We start from the raw sequence: 18,619 nt of genomic DNA, 5'->3' as shown, positions 1-18,619 counted from the left end.
CTATATTAAAATTTAAACCTTACTAAAACTTGAAGAAGGCAAATTAAGGGCAAATGTCACTTTCACTTATCAGATTGGCAGAATGATACCTGATGTTTGTGAGGGTTTTGGAATAAAGTCACCTTCAAACACAGCTTTTGGGAATATAATAATATGCTAATTTTTCTATTTTGACTATTGTATAATGGATCATTTTAATTGTCTTCTTCATGGTTTTTTCTGGATGTTCTGAATTTTCTAATGTAAATATATTTAATTTTGATATAAAAAATACCAGTTTTTTTCATGACTCCTGTAAGCAGAAAATAATATGAGGCTTTTATGGCTTTGTTATAATCTTCTTATGTAAGTTTGTTGATAATGTAATCCTTATAACATTCTTTCCCCAGCACTATTTTAAGGGCACATAGAAAAGGCAGAATGGGTTGATAAACATTAATTCACATACAAGTGTATGTGAATACTAATCAGGATAATTTCTACTTTCAAATGGCAAGAACAATACCCAGAGGAAGTCTTTGCTACTTAAAAGATTAAGTGGGAAAGAAAATAAGTATATCTTACCTGATAAGCAGTGAATACCTTTGTCCATCATCTACTTTAATAGTAGTGTTAATGCTTTGCAATTTTGCTTCACCAGCACAGAAAAAGTGGTGCTATGGGGAAAAAAAGGTTTTCCTCAATTTTTCTGTGTGAAACTAACATCCTATACTTGCATTAGACTTTACAATTCACCAATAATTTTTCTTATTGTGTTAGTGAGACAAGAAGTCTGAAACTTAAAGAGAAGTGACAGCTCAAGGTTATACGCCTAATAAGGGCTAGGATTAAGACACATAAATGTATAAATATTACATACATATATACACCATACACGTGTACACACACACACACACACACTTCTGATTTCTTTTCCAGTATTGAGTTGAGAAAGGCTGCTTCTTCTGTCAGCAGGAAACAGGTATTGGCAATTTTCCTTCAATGTATAAGACCAGTGAATACAATCTAGAGGGTAATATTAACGTAACAGGAAGGGAACCTTAAAGATTATGAAAGTTAACCATACACTCTAAACTTTCCAAGGCTTGAGGATACCTATGACCATTTGTAGAATTATTGCTAATTGGGCCAATTGAGTTATAGTTTAAAAGGGGCAAATTATGTCTATAACTGGTATGTTTGACCAGACATCCCTGGGAATCTCAGGAGTGGGCTGCACTTCCTATTTATCCTCTTAACAGCATGTGCCTGGATGTACACCAGTTATATTGTGGCTATTCTTTCCCAGAAAAAGGCTTTATAGTCTTCATCATTTCTACAGGTTATCTGTAATCCACATATAAGTTAAAGAAAAACAGTTGCATAGTGTTTTATAACTCCTATGCACCCAGCTATATTAAACTGATATATTTAAATATTCCCAAATGTAGCCCAAAAGGAAATAGAATGTTATGTATTTTATTTTTTAATGATATTTGGGCATTGCAAAAGGTTTCTTTCCTTTATAATATTATCTGCTCCAGGTTCACTTTAATAAATACTTTAAACAGTACTGAGATTTTCAAAAATAAATACATCTCCATGCACTTTGCAGGAAAATAAGTTGCATAATATTTGGCTATATATTTTTCTCAAGCCATGTGAAACTAAGTAAAATTCAGTATTTATTTACTAAATTTTTACCTTGTGACCAGTATACAACCAAAATTAATAAAGAATACATTTAATATTTTTGACACCACAGAGGATAATTTATCTATTTCTTATGTATAGCACTTAGAAATCTATGTTGTTGGTTAAGATAGTTTTTTAAGCTTAAATAATAATCTACTAACCAACAATACTTAAAAAATATTTTTCAGGTACTACTAAGATAGTAATTTCTATTATCTTCAGGGATGTCAAAGTTAAACATACATAAAATATTTAATGGACAATTCTATTAATTTTACTTACATTTTCTCTTAGCATAAATAGCTCATTTATAATTGTATAAGAAGCAGATTTGCTGCTATTGACTGATGACTCTGTTATCATGGATTTTAAAGCACTTTACAAGCATCAACTGATTGTTTCCTTACAAAACAAAAGTAAAACCAAACAAAAATATATGAATTAGGAATTATCCTTTTATTATTTCTACCAAACAGAGGTGGAAATAGGTGATTTTCCCTCAGCCAGGGAGACACTGTAATCTGTGACACAGCTAATAAGTTGGGGGGCTGATATTTGTCCCTACTGTAGATGTATATACTTACCTCCTTTTTATAGAAAAGAAACAATAAAATGTTTTTAAAAAATAAATTTGATAAAACTTTAAAGCTTAAATTTCCTAAAATTTATTTGACTAACAATTCTCCATGTCTAGAATTTGAATAGGTCTTAAATTCTGATCACTGTAAAAGTTTAACCACAAATATGTGTTTTGTTAAAATTGTAATGTAAATATATTCCCCATATGATTATACTTTTAAAGTAGATGAGGAAATTGGAGGATAGTCTGGCAAATCATAGGGGGACAAGGAAGATTTTAAAATCATAAAGATAGAATAATGATGAAATTTCCTTCAAATCATTACAAGGAAACAGTGATGTGAGTGGAAAGAACATGGATTTTGTATTGACACACAGAGTAAAACTTATTGATCTATCATCTTTAAAAAAGATTGAACAGCATGTGTAATAACACCAAACTCTCTGAGAGCCTTAGTTTGTCCACAGGAACCTTGTGACACATTTGATTAACATGCCACAAGCATTCTTCTACCTGTTTATATGCCTCACTTATTTGTTCACTGTATTGCATTTGCTTCACGATATTTATTTACTTACTAATTTAAACCTCACAACGACTTGTATTAACCTCATTTGTAAATTTAAGTGAGTAAATTGAAACAGAAGGCCCTTAGGTGTCTTGCAGGTCTCAAAGCTCTTAAGGGGCAGAGCTGGGATTCAAACTCCAGATAGTCTAGCTCCAGAGTCCATGTTCGTAATAAATCTTCTTACGGCCGAAACCAGTTTGGCTCAGTGGATAGAGCGTCGGCCTGCGGACTGAAAGGTCCCAGATTCGATTCCGGTCAAGGGCATGTACCTGGGTTGCGGGCACATCCCCAGTGGGATATGTGCAGGAGGCAGCTGATTGATGTTTCTAACTCTCTATTCCTCTCCCTTCCTCTCTGCAAAAAATCAATAAAATATATTTTTAAAAAAAATCTTCTTACTATGGAGCCTGACACATAATTGCAATTCAATAAACAATAGTCATTATTATTACAGACATGTCAATATATATCATTTCTTTGTCATAAAAACTAAAGGAAAGAAATTCTACACCTCTCTTTACCCATTACATTTTACAATTCTTCAATGTCTTGGTTCTACCTATCATGAAGTTATTTTTATCCATTTGAAAGTGAAAGAAGTTTCCTAATCCATTATTTCATAAAATATTTTCACCCGCAGCTCCAAGTCTCTGGACATTCCTTGTAATGTCTCTGATTGGAAATGTCCACAGCGGTGAGAGGAACTAGCTGAGCTATACACTCAGTTATGGCAGTTGAGTTAGCAGCAGAAAATGTGCTGAGAAAACATTCTGAACATGACCAATGCTCAATATTATGTTTGCTTTATAATTGCTAACATTTTGTCTCTGTATTTTTTTTTCCGATCATTATAAGACTAAAGGAAATTTCTGGTTTTAATTAAGAAAAAATGCTGTAGACCAGGGATCAGAGGGTATCTCAGAGGGTCAGACTGATGTTTGATGACTTATTCTAGTATCTTATTCATTACATATTCTCTTGCTCTGGTTCCATTGTTATTATTATTTGTAATAAACTGGAAGAAGCATAAGGAGAACAATGTGTTTTATTTACTATTGACTCTTTAGTACCTAGCAAAGTAAATAACAGATAAATGTTCAATGAATGATTGAAAAAATAAATGAATAAAAACATTGCTACTAATCTTTTTTATCTGTTTAATTTCTATGATCTGATACCATTTATTTATATATATATGAGTATACTACTTCAGAAAGATGAGTATTTAAGGAAAAATTACAATAAATTCCTAAAATTTACTTTAAATTCAATAAATTGAATGCCTTACCTGCAAAGCACCATTTTCAATAAATAATTGAATAAAAAATCCGTTTACTAAATTTGAGTCTTGCTTGATGTAGAACAGAAGTCCATAGGAGCTAAAGGTCTGAAATTCTAGGGAAATATTATTTTGTGGATTTAAAAATATATTCTGAAATTCTAGAAAGGATTCTCCATAATAATAAACACAACTGAAACCTGTAGAATCAGGAAAAATAATGTGACACCCAGCTATGTTCAATAGCTGGGTGTCACATTATTAACATTAGCATAAGGTTTTCTGAAATGGCTCATATCTGACTCTTTCCTGCCTATTGCAAGTATGAGCACCTATTTCCTTTGCCTTAGTCACAGTGGTTTGTCATATTTCTATGTATTGGGGGCTTCATAATCAAATCTCAATGGAAGGCAGGGTTGTCCAGATGATTAATCTACAATGTGCTTTTACTTAGATTTTATGTTATAGGTAAACAGAAACAGGAATATTTCTAAAAGTGTCACTCACTGCATCTATAAGATGTTGGTAGAAAATTATGTTTTATGTCATTGTAAATTTTATTGGGTTGCTATTGAGCACTGCTAGACATTATTGGAAGTAAAGGAATTGTCACCCTTTTGTAACAACATTATTTTATCTGAGCTTCTTTAAAAGAAAATTCTCCCTCATTCTCTTTCTTTGTTTACCTTCTGAATGATTATATTTTAATTAGCCTTAATCTTTCAAGTAAAATATGGAGATATTTTGAGCAAAATACTTAGACAATTAATTTCTTAACTTTATAAATATATGATTAAATGAAACATAGCTTATTTCTCTGAATAAGGTGTTAATTATTTTATATTATTAAAAGTTACTTTTCTTTGATGAACACATAATTAATTAATCACTGTTGGTTGATATATCTATAACAATGGATTTGAGTATCTCTTTTCATTCACTTTCTCCCTTCTGCTCCTCCTGTGACACATGTTCACGCACACCAACTCTGTCCTTAAAAACTTCCGAAGTGTTTATTCTTTTACAATTAATAGAAGAGATAATTCATGAAACCATTTTAGTTTGCTGTTCATCAAGGTTAGATATTTTTGAAATATTTACTTTAAAACTTCTATAGATTTTATGTTTTATATGGAGTGTTTTTCTTATTATAAATTTTCAATAAAGCTAAATTTTCAAACTTGTAAAAAATCTCTAAGAAAATAATTAGCTAAGCCTCAAAGCTATTTTTCCTTTTAACCAGAAATAAAAAGGCTCAAAATACTGCCAGAAAACATTTGTGCTTTGTAGACAATAAAGCAGATGCATGTGTTCATATATATATATGTATATATATATATATATCCTTCCTCTTTGTTGATTTCAGGGAGGAAAAAAGAGGGAGAGAAAGAGAAACATCAATGATGAGAGAGAATCATTGATCAGCTGCTTCCTGCACACCCCACACTGGGGATTGAGCCCACAATCTGGGCATGTGCCCTTGACTGGAATCAAACCCAGGACCCTACAGTTCACAGGCTGATGCTCTATCCACTGAGCCAAACCAGCTAGGATGGATGCATGTTTTTTTTTAATCAAGTACTTTATTAGAGAAGTAGGTCCAAAAATTGAAAATATTAACAATGTACTTTTAATTCTGACATTCTAATTGTTCTAGTTGTTCTATCTATGATAGAGACAGATATTTCTTCCTTATAAAGTTTATTTTTTAAAGCAACACAACAGCTCTCATTAAAGAGACTTTAATTGGAAATCAGAGCCAGTCATGAGACATTAGAATTTATATTCTTTTTCTTCTGCAGACAGTAGTTCGTTTTCTTGTAACTACTCAAAAATAAGCTATAGAATCAAATAATGTTAAAGGTGGAACACATTTTGGGAGTATCTTACCTGATATTAATCTGGAAAAACTACTGCAAAGATTTTGACCTATAAATAATCCTCTTCTTGTAAAGTTTTAATGCTGATGTTAAAGGCATGGTGCAATAGAATTTCACATAACATTAAATAATATGAAAAGTTTTTAGACATTTATTTGAGTAAATTGGGAATGAAGTCAAATATCCATCTGACTTAAAGTTCAAAATATGAAAGAAGCCTGGCTGGAGTGGTTCAGTGGTTGAGTGTCCACCCATAAACCTGGAGGTAATGGTTCGATTCCCAGTCAGGGCATATGCCTGGGTTGTGGAATCCATCCCCAATATGGGGCCTGCAGAGGTAGCCAATCAATGAGTCTCTCTCATCATTGATATTTCTAGCTCTCTCTCCCTTTTCATTCCTCTCTGAAATCATAAAAATAAAAGAAAATGTGAAAGAGAATAAAATATTTTCAGACGAAGACTAATATGACAACATGATTACATACCCAACATTGGTGAAATAAACTACTATATATCTTTAAATGCTTTAGAAATATTTTGTTCAATCAACAATTATTAACTCAAAAAGTCTTTTAATTCATTATTTTTAACCCTGTGCTGCAAGAATTTTCAAAACATGATACCTAAGTATTTAGTCAGGGGCACTGTTTTACCTTAGCTTGTCAAAAAAAATGACAACAGCCAACACTACAATACCATCTAGTGTGAATGAATCAAAATTATACCTATTTATTTTGTCAGATTGGCAAAAACATAATATATTTTTTGGTGTGCTGAAGAATTTTAATAATTAGTTTATGTCTGCCATGAGATGAAAAGGTTTGAAAATCACTGGGCTAGTGTAAATTAATAATTCCATATATTTTTCATTATCTAGAATCCTGCATAATAAAAGACTAATATGCAAATCAACTGAACGGTGGAACTATGATGCTTACTGGCCACCAGGGGGCAGATATTCAATGCAGGAGCTTCCCCCAGGCCCAAGGCCAGCCAAGGCAGGTGCCAGCACCGCCCTCCCCCCACCCCCCCCCGCATCGCCCTGCTGGTTGCCCTGCAGATCGCCCGCCAGGCCTAGGGACCCTACTTGTGCATGAATTTTATGCACTGGGCCTCTAGTTAAATAATAAGTTTCTGCCTCTGGGTTTTCATTTTTTCCAAATAGAAGAACCTTTATCTGATTTGCATGCCCTCATATTATAATCATTCCTTTGAATAAGTTTGTATGCTTTTGATACAAATAACCAGAAAGCCCAACTTTCAAGTAGCTTCAGCACTAAATAATTTCATGACATAAGCAACAAGAAGTTCAAGAATATGGTGGGCTTCCAAATGGATGTTTATGTATGCAAAAGGTCAGCTGGCTTTTCATAAAATACCTAAACTTCTTTGGTCTCTCCATTCTGCTATTCACAAAGTGAGCTTCAATCTGAGGCGTGCTTTTTTCCTGATTTAATACAGTGGCCAGTGGTAGTTTAAGGGACATACTTCCTCATTCATGTCCAATCCTCAGTTTCCTATAGTTTCAAAAGAGGAAGGAAGAACTTTCTTAATCACAGCATGAACCTCTCCTAACAGTTTACTGTCCCAAACTGGGTCACCAATGAAGCCCTCCACTAAAGATGAGGATGGAGTCAATTCCCACTGAGACTGCGGGGATGGGTTCACAGTGGACAAAACTGCTGTTCTGTTTGGAAGAATACTTCAAAATCAAATCTCATGTACGCCCAGATTTATGACTTATTTCATGTTACTATCTGACTGTTGGATTCAAATACTCCAAATGCTCAATTACATTGTTCCTGGCAATTTAAAGATTATGGCATTTGCAGGAATAAAGCATATTTCAAAGTAAATTATGAAACATTTGTTTCTTTCATAGATTTTCACAGATTATTCCATGGTCTGTAGGTCAATGACAATTCATAGAGCAAGTATTGTATAATGCACATGAAAAAGGAAGTTTAGAAAATAAATAATACTGAAATAGAAAGCAAGTGTATGCAGTTTAAGATTGACAGAGACTTTAAATGTAGCCAAAGAAAACATAATAAATATGAGCTGCAAGGAAAGCTGAAAGAGGACTAGTCAAATAGTTGGATATTTTTTCCTGAAAGTAATTAACAGCCTTTTTAAAAAGGATGCACAACATAGGTGTGCGATATTTCCCTTTTGCCAGCAAATGAAAATTGGGAAAATTCCTTTAATAGTCACCCATGAAAATAGGAAGTAACTCAAAATAAAATTCAAATCATACCACTCTGCTGCTTAAAAACCCTTTTTGCTGCCAGTTGCCTATGATATAATTTCTTAATGTTTACTCTGTGTAGAATCTTTCCAATGCTTCCCCCCCCCCTTTGTCTTTTAATGTGGAGGATCCTTCCTATACTCATCTGCATTACCAGTTCTGTCACACATTGTCCTCCCCATACATAGGGTTGGTTTCTGGGATCAGTATCCTTTTTTTAAAAAATATATTATATTGATTTTTTACAGAGAGGAAGGGAAAGGGATAGAGAGTTAGAAACATCGATGAGAGAGAAACATAGATCAGCTGCCTCCTGCACACTCTCTACTGGGTATGTGCCTGTAACCAAGGTACATGCCCTTGGCCAGAATCGAACTTGGGACCCTTGAGTCCACAGGCCGACACTCTACCCACTGAGCCAAGCCGGTTAGGGCAGTAGCCTATTTTTGTTGGACAGACTGTCAACCCTAAGCCAAACAAACACTAACTTAAATAGCAGAGCTTTATGGTAAGTCCTGACATTTGGCTGGGAAAGTCCTGCATATTCTTCTTCCTCAGGACTGTGTTACTTACTATTTGTCCTGTACCTTTTAATATGAATATTAGAATCAGTTACAAGTACAAACATCCTATTGAGTTACATAAAAATTCTTATTAAAAATTGATTTGAATTCCATTGATTTTGTTAAAAGAATGTAAGTAATTGGTGTCTTTGTGATACTTTATCTTCCTGTATATGGACATATTTTTATGTCGCCATTTTACTAGGGTTTCTAAAATACTTTTAATATAGTTTTATAACTTTTTCATAAAGGTTCCATGCATATTTTCTTAGGTTAACTTCTAGAAAACTTAGGAATGTATTGCTACTTTAAATAGTTTTTTGGAATGTTATATATTTAACTCATTATATTGGTATATTGAAATTCAACTGACTGTTATATATTAAACAACCTTGTTGAACTTTCCTATTTTTAATAATACCATATCACTTGTGAGAAATGAAATTTTTTTTGTTCCTAATTCTTAAACTCATTACATTGCCTAGCACCATCAGGAAAAACAATGAACTGAAATAATGATAAAGAAATTGTTTTTCTTGTTTTGATTTTGCAGGGAAGGTTTTTAAGTTTTCATCTTTGAGTATAATGCTTTGCTCTTCTTCTATAAGTGAACCTTTTGACTCATAAAGGAAGCTCATAAACTTGGTGGTTGCCAGAGGGGAGATGTATAGTGGTGGGCAAAATGGGTGAAAGGGGTCAGTTATAAGTTAAATAAATCATGGGAATGTAATGTATGTACAGCATGGTGACTATACTTAATAATATTTGCAAGTTGCTAAGAGAGTAAATCTTTTTTTAAAATATATTTTTATTGTTGACAGTATTACAGATATCTCCCATTTTCTCCCCCTTTTCCCTCTCCCAGTCCCTATACTCCCCCTCCCCAAGAAGAGAGTAAATCTTAAATTTCCTTATCACAAGGAGAGAAAAAAGAAAACAAAATTGAACTATGTATGGTGATAGATAATAACCAGACTTATTGTGGTGATCATGTAGCAGTGCATACATATATGGAATCATTATGTTGTATACCCGAAACTAATATAACGTTACATGTCAATTATATCTCAGTGAAACAATAGCAACAAAATGCCAGCTGGAAACAATAATGCAAAGCTACTCGGGCCAGAGAAAAAAGATACCAAAGGTTATGAAGAAAAAAAATATTTCCTTTTATCCTATAGTCTAATTGTCACCCTCAGGCTATCTTGGCAATTATCAGCTTTAATTCTTTACAATGTCAGATTTTACTGATAGATAAGAAGAGAAACAGAGGTATAAACAGAGATACTTATCCCTAGCAATTAGCTTTTAATTAAATAGAATTTTCAACTCTTCACCTGATTTTTCAACATTGTCATAGGTTTAAGACTAATTTTTGCTTTTAACTCGCAGCTGAACACAGGGAAGAGTACAGAAGAAAAACACACTCATGCTTCTCAAAATTGTGAGACAGATACATAGATAAAAGAGAGCCTATGCAAGTAAAAATGAATAGATAATATAATTCTGTGAAATGTGGAATAAAATGGAGTCACTTATGTTAAGAGGCTTTAAAACGGAGCCAGGAGGCCTTTAAGGAAATGGGTCTTATGCACATTCTCACCACATAGAATGTGAACTTTTGAACTGGGCAAAACCATAAACATTCCAGAATGCTGCAAAGACACCTACCATTCCTCACAGAGACAGACTTGTACTTAGGGATAGCTTTAACAAGCAGTCACATTAGCCAAAGTTAGCTTTCTGCTGTCAGCACCAATTAAGATTCTTTATGAATGGTCTAAACAAACCCCTTTTCTCTCCCAGAGGGACACTGTTTGGGTTGTTAACCGAATTATTGCTATTCTTTTAATCCCAAATAAATGCTTTTCTTTGGTTTGCTTGATTACTGTCACCTCATGATGTAGGTTAATGACATACACACACCATTTAAATTACATACATATAAAGTGTATGCACACAAACATACACACCCATAGAGCAGTCTTTAATTAATTTGTCCATTGTTGGGAGTGGTTCTTCTATGTGAATATTTCTCCTAGGCACAACAGGTTAGAGGATTTATTTGGATAATAGCTGCTTTAGGAAACTCTAAGTAGACCTACAGGCCACTGTCATTTCAGTATGCCTTCTACTGATATGAAAGTTCATCATTTAAAAAAGTCAAATCATAAACCACACACATATGTCAAGTTTCCTCACTTATTTGTACCATGTGGCATTTTTAAAGCCACTTCCAAGTTCTTTTGGAATGAAGTATGGAATAGAGAAAAAAAGAGACAATATGTTTTTCATTGTGAAAGTGCGGGGTGGGGGGGGGGGGTGGCCAGGGTAGGGGGGGAGAGGATGGTTTATAGGCCAAAAAAGTGGCATTTTCAGGGTGGAGGTGAGCAGCCAGGGACTGATACATGGTAAACATCTCAGGAATGGCATACATAAAAAGTTGAGAAAAAAGCATGTGAAACACAGAGCTTTATTTCCTCAGACCAATTTTGAAAATACGATGCCTTACTTTTTTTACATTCTAGTGACTACAGAAATTCTAGTGGTTTAACAAAGACATTTGTATTACTGGAAAAATAATCTGGCTAAGAACAATAATTCTAATGGTAAGAATATTGAATTTTGACTCAGAGTACTTGAATTGAAATTTAGTAGGTCATTAGTGTGCAAATTTGGGGCACAAAATGACATTTTTGGCATGTTTTAGGTTTTTTTCCAGGGCACATATTTTGAAAGTTCACTCTATTTTTGATTTTGGTAAAATGATTTGGAACTCATACTATTGAATAAAAGAGCTGTTGTCTTTATCTTTATTAGGCAAAACAATTAAATTTTCATTCCAGAAAAATATTGATATTTTACATCATTTATCTCTATCTGTAAATGAATGGATGAATAATCAAACATTTTAAAAGTAACTATTTGCTTATAATAACTCTTTAAAAATGTGTCTATTATTAAAATGTCTCAAAATCATAATAATCACCTACTTTTTCTATTTTCCTAGTATTAAGAAACAAATTTTTACTTCACAGTGTTGAGGACTAATTTTTTTAATGGCGAAATGACACAAACATATTCTGGTGATTTAACCATGGTTCAGCAACCTTGGTACTTGAGTCTGGCTAAGAAAGAATTCAGAGCCAAGACTGAAATACAAGCAAAAGTTTATTTGGAAAGACACAGAGGTAGATGTGAGCAGTGGAAGGATTGAGCCAGCTGGGCTGTGTGGGCTCAGGAAACAAGTTACAGAGGTAAAAGAAGGGCCCTTGGGGCTTAGGAGAAATAGAGCAAGGATAAATAAACCTGCCTGGGGGCAGGAGAGGGAGGAGGCTTGGGCATGCTCCAGAGAAGCTGGGTTTCTGAGAGGCTTCTAAGGGCTGGGGTTTTAAGGGAGGCCCCAGCGGGGATCTCAATAGATTATTAATCAGCTTTTCAGAGTGGTGGTCTCCACTGATTGGTCAGCACCAGCGCAGGGGGTCATTAGTCATCGAACTGCTGCTTTTCTGGGTCTGGAGCTCAACACAACTGAGGCCTATATGTTAGCTGTAGTTTCACCCAAAACTCTGTCTCCATCGTCAACAGAAGCTTCGTTCCTAAGATGGTTTGGAATGGGTCAGAACCTAATTGTGCTGAGGGCTTAGTGCAGTGGTTCTCAACCTTCCTAATGCCGCGACCCTTTAATACAGTTCCTCATGTTGTGGTGACCCCCAACCATAAAATTATTTTCGTTGCCACTTCATAACTGTAATTTTGCTACTGTTATGAATCGTAATGTAAATATCTGATATGTAAGATGTATTTTCATTGTTACACATTGAACATCATTAAAGCATAGTGATTAATCACAAAAACAATATGTAATTATATATGTGTTTTCTGATGGTCTTAGGCGACCCCTGTGAAAGGGTCGTTCGACCCCCAAAGGGCTAGCGACCCACAGGCTGAGAACCGCTGGCTTAGTGCTTAAGTGAGTGGTCATGAAGGGGCTTATATGGGAGTCCTATGAGGTTATTCTCTGGCCCCCTTGTTCCTCCTCTAAGGTAGTCTATCACATGACTAGCAATGTGCTAAGGGAGGAGAGGTTACCCTTGGGTGAGGTTCCACCCTACAGTTGTCCCTTGGTAGGCATCCAGGGCTTTCTGCCCTGGTGACCTTCTATACCTAGTCCACTATCCTTGTTCTGCTCATGCCTGTCTAACTGCCTACTACAATAAAATACTGTAACTTAAAACACATCTTTTTAATTCCAAAGTTATTTAAGATACAGATGTATTGATTTAATTTTATTTGAGAGATATAAACATTAAAGAATGAATTGCATCCTTGGAAAAATGTCTTGTAAAGATTTGAAACTTCTCACCATCTAGATGTCCTTGTACATTTCTGTGGGCTCAGTAGGGTATCCTGACATATTAAGGTTAAAAATTAGTCTGATTCTATTAAAGGACTGCTGGATATGTCAGCATATAGGCAGTTTGATGAAAAATGTATCAATTCTAAAAGAGTTAACCAGTAGGATTTTTATTCTACTTTTATTCTACTTTCACTCACACTTCTAGTCATCTACTGTTGTCATTTCCCAAGGCTTTTGTACATTCTGTGCTATGAATCACCATGCTCCTCTACTTTTCACGCTGACAATTTTAGTGTCCAAATTCTCAGGTCTATTTAGCCTGTTTCCATTTGTCCAAAAGCTTCCCAATTTTTATGTCTGCTTTCTCTGCTACCACTATCTTTGTCCTAGTGGATTTCTACGTTAAAAAATAATTTTCTCATGATTTGTGAGATTTCAGGAGGAAGTGCAGGTAAAGTCTTGTGATTAATTCATCATCTTTAATTGGAAATCTAATTTTTGTTAATCTACACCTTTCAGTTAGAGAGGCTACAGAATTATCTACATTCTTACAGAATTTATTCTAATATAGTTAATTCTCAGTTTTAGCCTTACAGGTACATCCAAAATATATGTGGGCTCTGCCATATCCTATTAGGATTTTATTAGTCTGATCGTTGGTTTGTTGAAATTATAAGTTTATCAATATATTCTAGGCCCATAGAAGCTGCCCTCCTTTTTGGGAAGCATTCTATATCATGAGACAGTTTATTACTTTCTATCTACATCTATAAATATTACTTAAGTTATTGCTGCTGCAGGTTGATCCTTACATTCTAGAGTCTACTCCCTTGGAATAATATATATCAATTCAAGGCTTCATATAATATTGTGAAGCCAGTTGCAACCCTTGGATATATCTGCCAAATTAAGGTTTTTTATTTTGGGAAGTTATAGAAAGGTGGGAATTATATAATTAGATACATAGCACAGTTTAAAATATAAAAATACAAATCAAAACTATCTTGGTTCCTTGTAAAAGCAATGTGTTCATTGTAAAGGTTATGTCATTATGGATGTAGCACAAAATGAGATAGAGATTTTTCAGAGTTGCTGAATATTTGCTAATTCTAATAAGAAAGTGTCATGATTGAATAATCAGATTCTATTTCCTTGAAATAGTCTTAGATAATATAGGGGTAGATATGCCTAACAGTATCTACTGCTGAAAAAAAATCAAATGTTAGCTAAAATATTTTTATTTATTTTTTAAATTTATTTTTTATTGTTGATAGTATTACAGATATCTCCTATCCTCCCCACCCCCAATTATCTTCCTCCTCCCAACATCTACCTCCCACCCCCGGGTCTTTACTACCCTATTGCCCCTGTCCATGGGCTATAAGTATATAAGTTATTTGGTTTATCTCCTCTTGTCCCCCCAACCCCACACAGAGGTATGTCAGTCTGTTCCATGTCTCCAGGACCTGAACGGGAATCGAACCGTGACCTCCTGGTTCATAGGTAGACACTTAACCACTGAGCAACACTGGCTGAGTGTAATCTTTTATTAAGATGTTCTGGACAAGAACCCATAATATCTCCTCTAGTGATAAAACAATTTGAATTTTGTAGTCAGAAAACCTAGATTCAATTTAATAACTGTGAGACTTTGATTACTTTACTGAGATTTTGATTATCCTCAACTACAAAATAATAGAGCATTTGTGTTGTCCTAATTGTACCTCTCCCTACACATATAAACTGGGCTCTGTTTGGTCACAGGGAAAGAGCAAGAAAAGCATTCAGGACAATGCAAGGCCACAACTCCTTAAAATTCAGCTGTTTCTCCTGGAGTCTCCTGCCATGAGGCAATGGAGAGAGAAAAAAACAGGTAATAAAACATGGATTTACAAATACCTTTCCTTTTTCTTTTACATTGAAATCAAGTCAGTAGTTTACTATTTGAATTACCAAAGACATTCTTGTCTTCATAATCCTTACAAGTCTTTCCCAATGTCTCCCTTAATTTTCAACTTTCTCGTATCTATTATCTGAACTGAATATGTTTTGCTCCTTCAATTCATCGCTCTTCTGCTCCTCAATATACTCCACAAAGAGGGTTTACCTAGTAGGTTGCTATGAATACTAAATGAGAAAAAGCAAATACTGAGTACTTAACACAGTCTCTGGCACAATCCTAGTCAACTGTTACGATCATGATTGGATCCTAGGCTCATTCTGACACTTACTAGTCCTGTTATACCAAACAACTCCCCTAAATCTCCAACCCTTAATTCCTCTTCTTTAAAATGAGAATAGTAATAATAACCTTCCCTTATTTTGCAAGCCTCTTACATTACTGTTCTAAACTTTAAAAATGAAACTCACTATGACAATTCTGAACACAGATAGTTAACGCCTCCTCCTTGCTCTCTATAAAGCTGTCCTAATGTTCTCACTGCCTTAACTTATAGCTACCTATTTGCATGTATGTCTTTAACATTAGGTTACAAGCTACCTGAATATGTGTCACATTTCAGATGCTCTGTGGTCTGCTTCATGAATATGTGAATGAATAACAGGAGGATACATGGTAGATTAATGTTCTTGCTTAAAGTAAGATGCCTGCTTCCCTGCTTCTAGATTTGGAGAGATCTTTCAGAGTGATGGGTTAGTACAGACCCTCCCCAGGAGGTCTCTGGGTGTATCTAAAGTGATGTAGTTAATTCACAGAGAGTGAAAAAGGAAATATATATTTTTCTTTCTTTAAAAAGCCTCTATTAATTGAAGAAACGTGTTCAGCTTGAACTTCTTTGGTTCCCCATGGCTTCTTATCATCTCAGAAGAACTAATTATGCTGGCCATTTGGCTCTATATTCATTATTGTTGCCAAAGAGATACAAGTCAATATCAGGTTAAAATAATTTCTTTGCCTCAAAGATATACAAATGGATCAGGACGGAACACTCACATATTTTTCAACTCTTACACATGTTTTTAAGATTTGCCGTAAAAAATCATATTGCATGCTAAAAAGCATTTTGCATTTAGCCTACATAACTTACATAGGACTGAGCAAATGAGATCATTCAATCTGCCACTGACTTGAAATGGTTTAGGGAAGGTACAGTTCTATGAAGTGCGGATGTTAAATCTACCAAGTAGTGAGGTTTCAGTATTACTGAGGGAATGGGAACCCATTCATTGGAAAGGGATATAATTCTCCAATATAACAAATACAAGAACTCTCTCCCCCTGTCATGCCCACCCTCTTTTCAAGAGAGCGCCCTGTGGGTGGCTCACCAAGCCCCTCCCCCTGGCTGCCACTGATCTTCCAGTGCAAACTGTACTTCCTCCCCTGCAAGAGCTGTGTTTATTGCACCTGTGATGTGGGTTTGTCTTTGGTTTTCCAATTAAAATCGATGTTTTCTTATCCTCTCACATCCTAGGTGTTTATTGCTGCACTTGCATCCTTATTTTTATGCCAGTGCACATGTACTACCTAACCTGCTGGGGAATGAGCTACTTGAACACAGGGGCATTTTATATTTTATTTGAAATTCCCTCCCATTAACTGATATTGTCAATTATTTTTAGAGTCTCAACAGCATAGAGTTTTATAATTGGAAGGAATGTTTTTATATAATCACTTTAAACTCATGTTTTGTGCCTGTAGTCTGTAAACATTTTGGTCCCTGAATCATTGTCCGATGACTAATCTACAAATGTAACTGGAATTATGCTTTGCTTTCCTTCCCACATGTGCCACTGCTAATCCCTCTCTCCTTTCTACTCGTTGTTGTTGTGTCAGAGGAGATGTATTTCTGAAGCTTCTGCTTACAATTCATAAATTTTTTTTTACCAGAAACAATGGCAAATCATGGTATTATTCATAAGTATTTCAGGAACCTTACAATAGAGCCAATGGGGCAGCTGAGAAAATTACTACTGTACGAAAATATGGCTTCAAACGGAAACATGTTTGATAATATATGGCTTGAAAATCAAACAAATAAACAAACACACACAAAAAAACCTTTGAAAATTAAAGTAATGTAGAATATCAGAAATGTTTTAGAACTAGTCAGTGCTCTCTTGTTTGCTGGCTGACTCGGTCAAACAAGCCATGACTTTTAAACATTCCCTCTTCTCTGTGAAAAGACCTCTTATTTTTATCCTGGTTATCACCTCTCTTCTCATTTATACTTCGGCAAAAGCTTCACATGCTGTAGTTGGTATGCACGTGCCCCTTTGTGCCTGTTTGCATTCTCTCTACTTGGTGGAATATTTTCTACCAAATTGTTTTCTTAGCAAACTGATATATTTTTGTCATCTCAATACAAATACTAAATTTTCCTATAAAATTGACCATGGATTCAAAAGGGCACTTAGGTGGCTTTATTAGCTATATTTGTATTATACTTTGTACATACTTCCATTAATATATATTTTGAATAATATTTACTTTTCAAAATTGTTCTCTTCTCATTTGAATGGAAAATTTTATGGGCTAGAATGGTGTATGTGTTTCTTTGTAGCTCAGGACCTTGAACAAAATACATAATACATGCTTAACAAAATTAGTTGAGTTAATGGAAATAAAATGATTTAAGACAGTTTTAATTTTTCAATGTGTTTAATGTCTTTCTATACTCAAAAGCTCGAAAAGAAAAGATTATTTGTATGTGTAATGATATTAACTGAGCCATTTGTCACTTCTTCCTATTTGATGACTTGTTGATAGTAATAACTCATATTTACTAGTATGTAGTTTACTCTGTGTCACATAATGTGTGCTTTGCAAGGACTATATGATTTAATCTCCATTATAATCATATAAAGTTGCACTGTTGTAATCACAATTCAAGTTCAGAAAACTAGAGCTTTGAGAGTATATATATATATATATATATATGTATGTATATAAATGTATATATATGTACATATACATATTTAAGTCAATATGTAATGATAATAATTGATTTTATCTTAATTGCCTTATGAATTTATAAGGACACAAATGTAATCAAGGTAATTTCACAGAAATATTCTATTTTCAGGGTTCTATAATAGAAGACTATAGTTTACTCTTTTTATATATAAACTAGTAAAGGCAATATTACAGAGTAATATAATTATACTAGATAAGATATTCCCAGTTTATTAATGTGATATATCACTTACTGAAATCATGTTTAATAGTTTCCTTATACTATCAAAATAAGTCAATACAGTCAAAAATGAATATTTAATAATATGGTATCGTAGAAAGTGCTTTGAATTAATAATTTAGAGATTAGCATCATAGTTCTTTATGTTTCTAACTAGAGATTCGGTGCATGGATTCGTGCACTGGTGGGGTCCTTTGGCCTGGCCTGTGGGGATCAGGCCAAAACTGGCTCTCTGACATCCCCTGAGGGGTCCCAGATTGCGAGAGGGCTCAGGCCAGGCCAAGGGACCCCACTGGTGCATGATCAGGGCT

General features: G+C 34.4%; 1 protein-coding gene across 1 annotated transcript in view; it reads right to left on the bottom strand.

Annotated features, from left to right (window-relative positions):
• Positions 1-18,619, bottom strand: part of EYS (eyes shut homolog) — a 1,239,289-nt gene that overhangs the window by 523,098 nt on the left and 697,572 nt on the right. The window contains 2 exon segments of the mRNA XM_070419099.1: positions 565-656; positions 4,111-4,301. Of these exon segments, the coding sequence (XP_070275200.1) occupies positions 565-656; positions 4,111-4,301 (283 nt within the window).

This window comes from Myotis yumanensis, unplaced genomic scaffold (genome assembly GCF_028538775.1).
Source record: "Myotis yumanensis isolate MYYU_CA2020_CCGP unplaced genomic scaffold, mMyoYum1.0.hap1 SCAF_6, whole genome shotgun sequence".
Classification (NCBI taxonomy): Eukaryota; Metazoa; Chordata; class Mammalia; order Chiroptera; family Vespertilionidae; genus Myotis; species Myotis yumanensis.
Note: the sequence above shows the minus strand (reverse complement) of the source record. Positions and strands in the feature narration are given on the sequence as shown.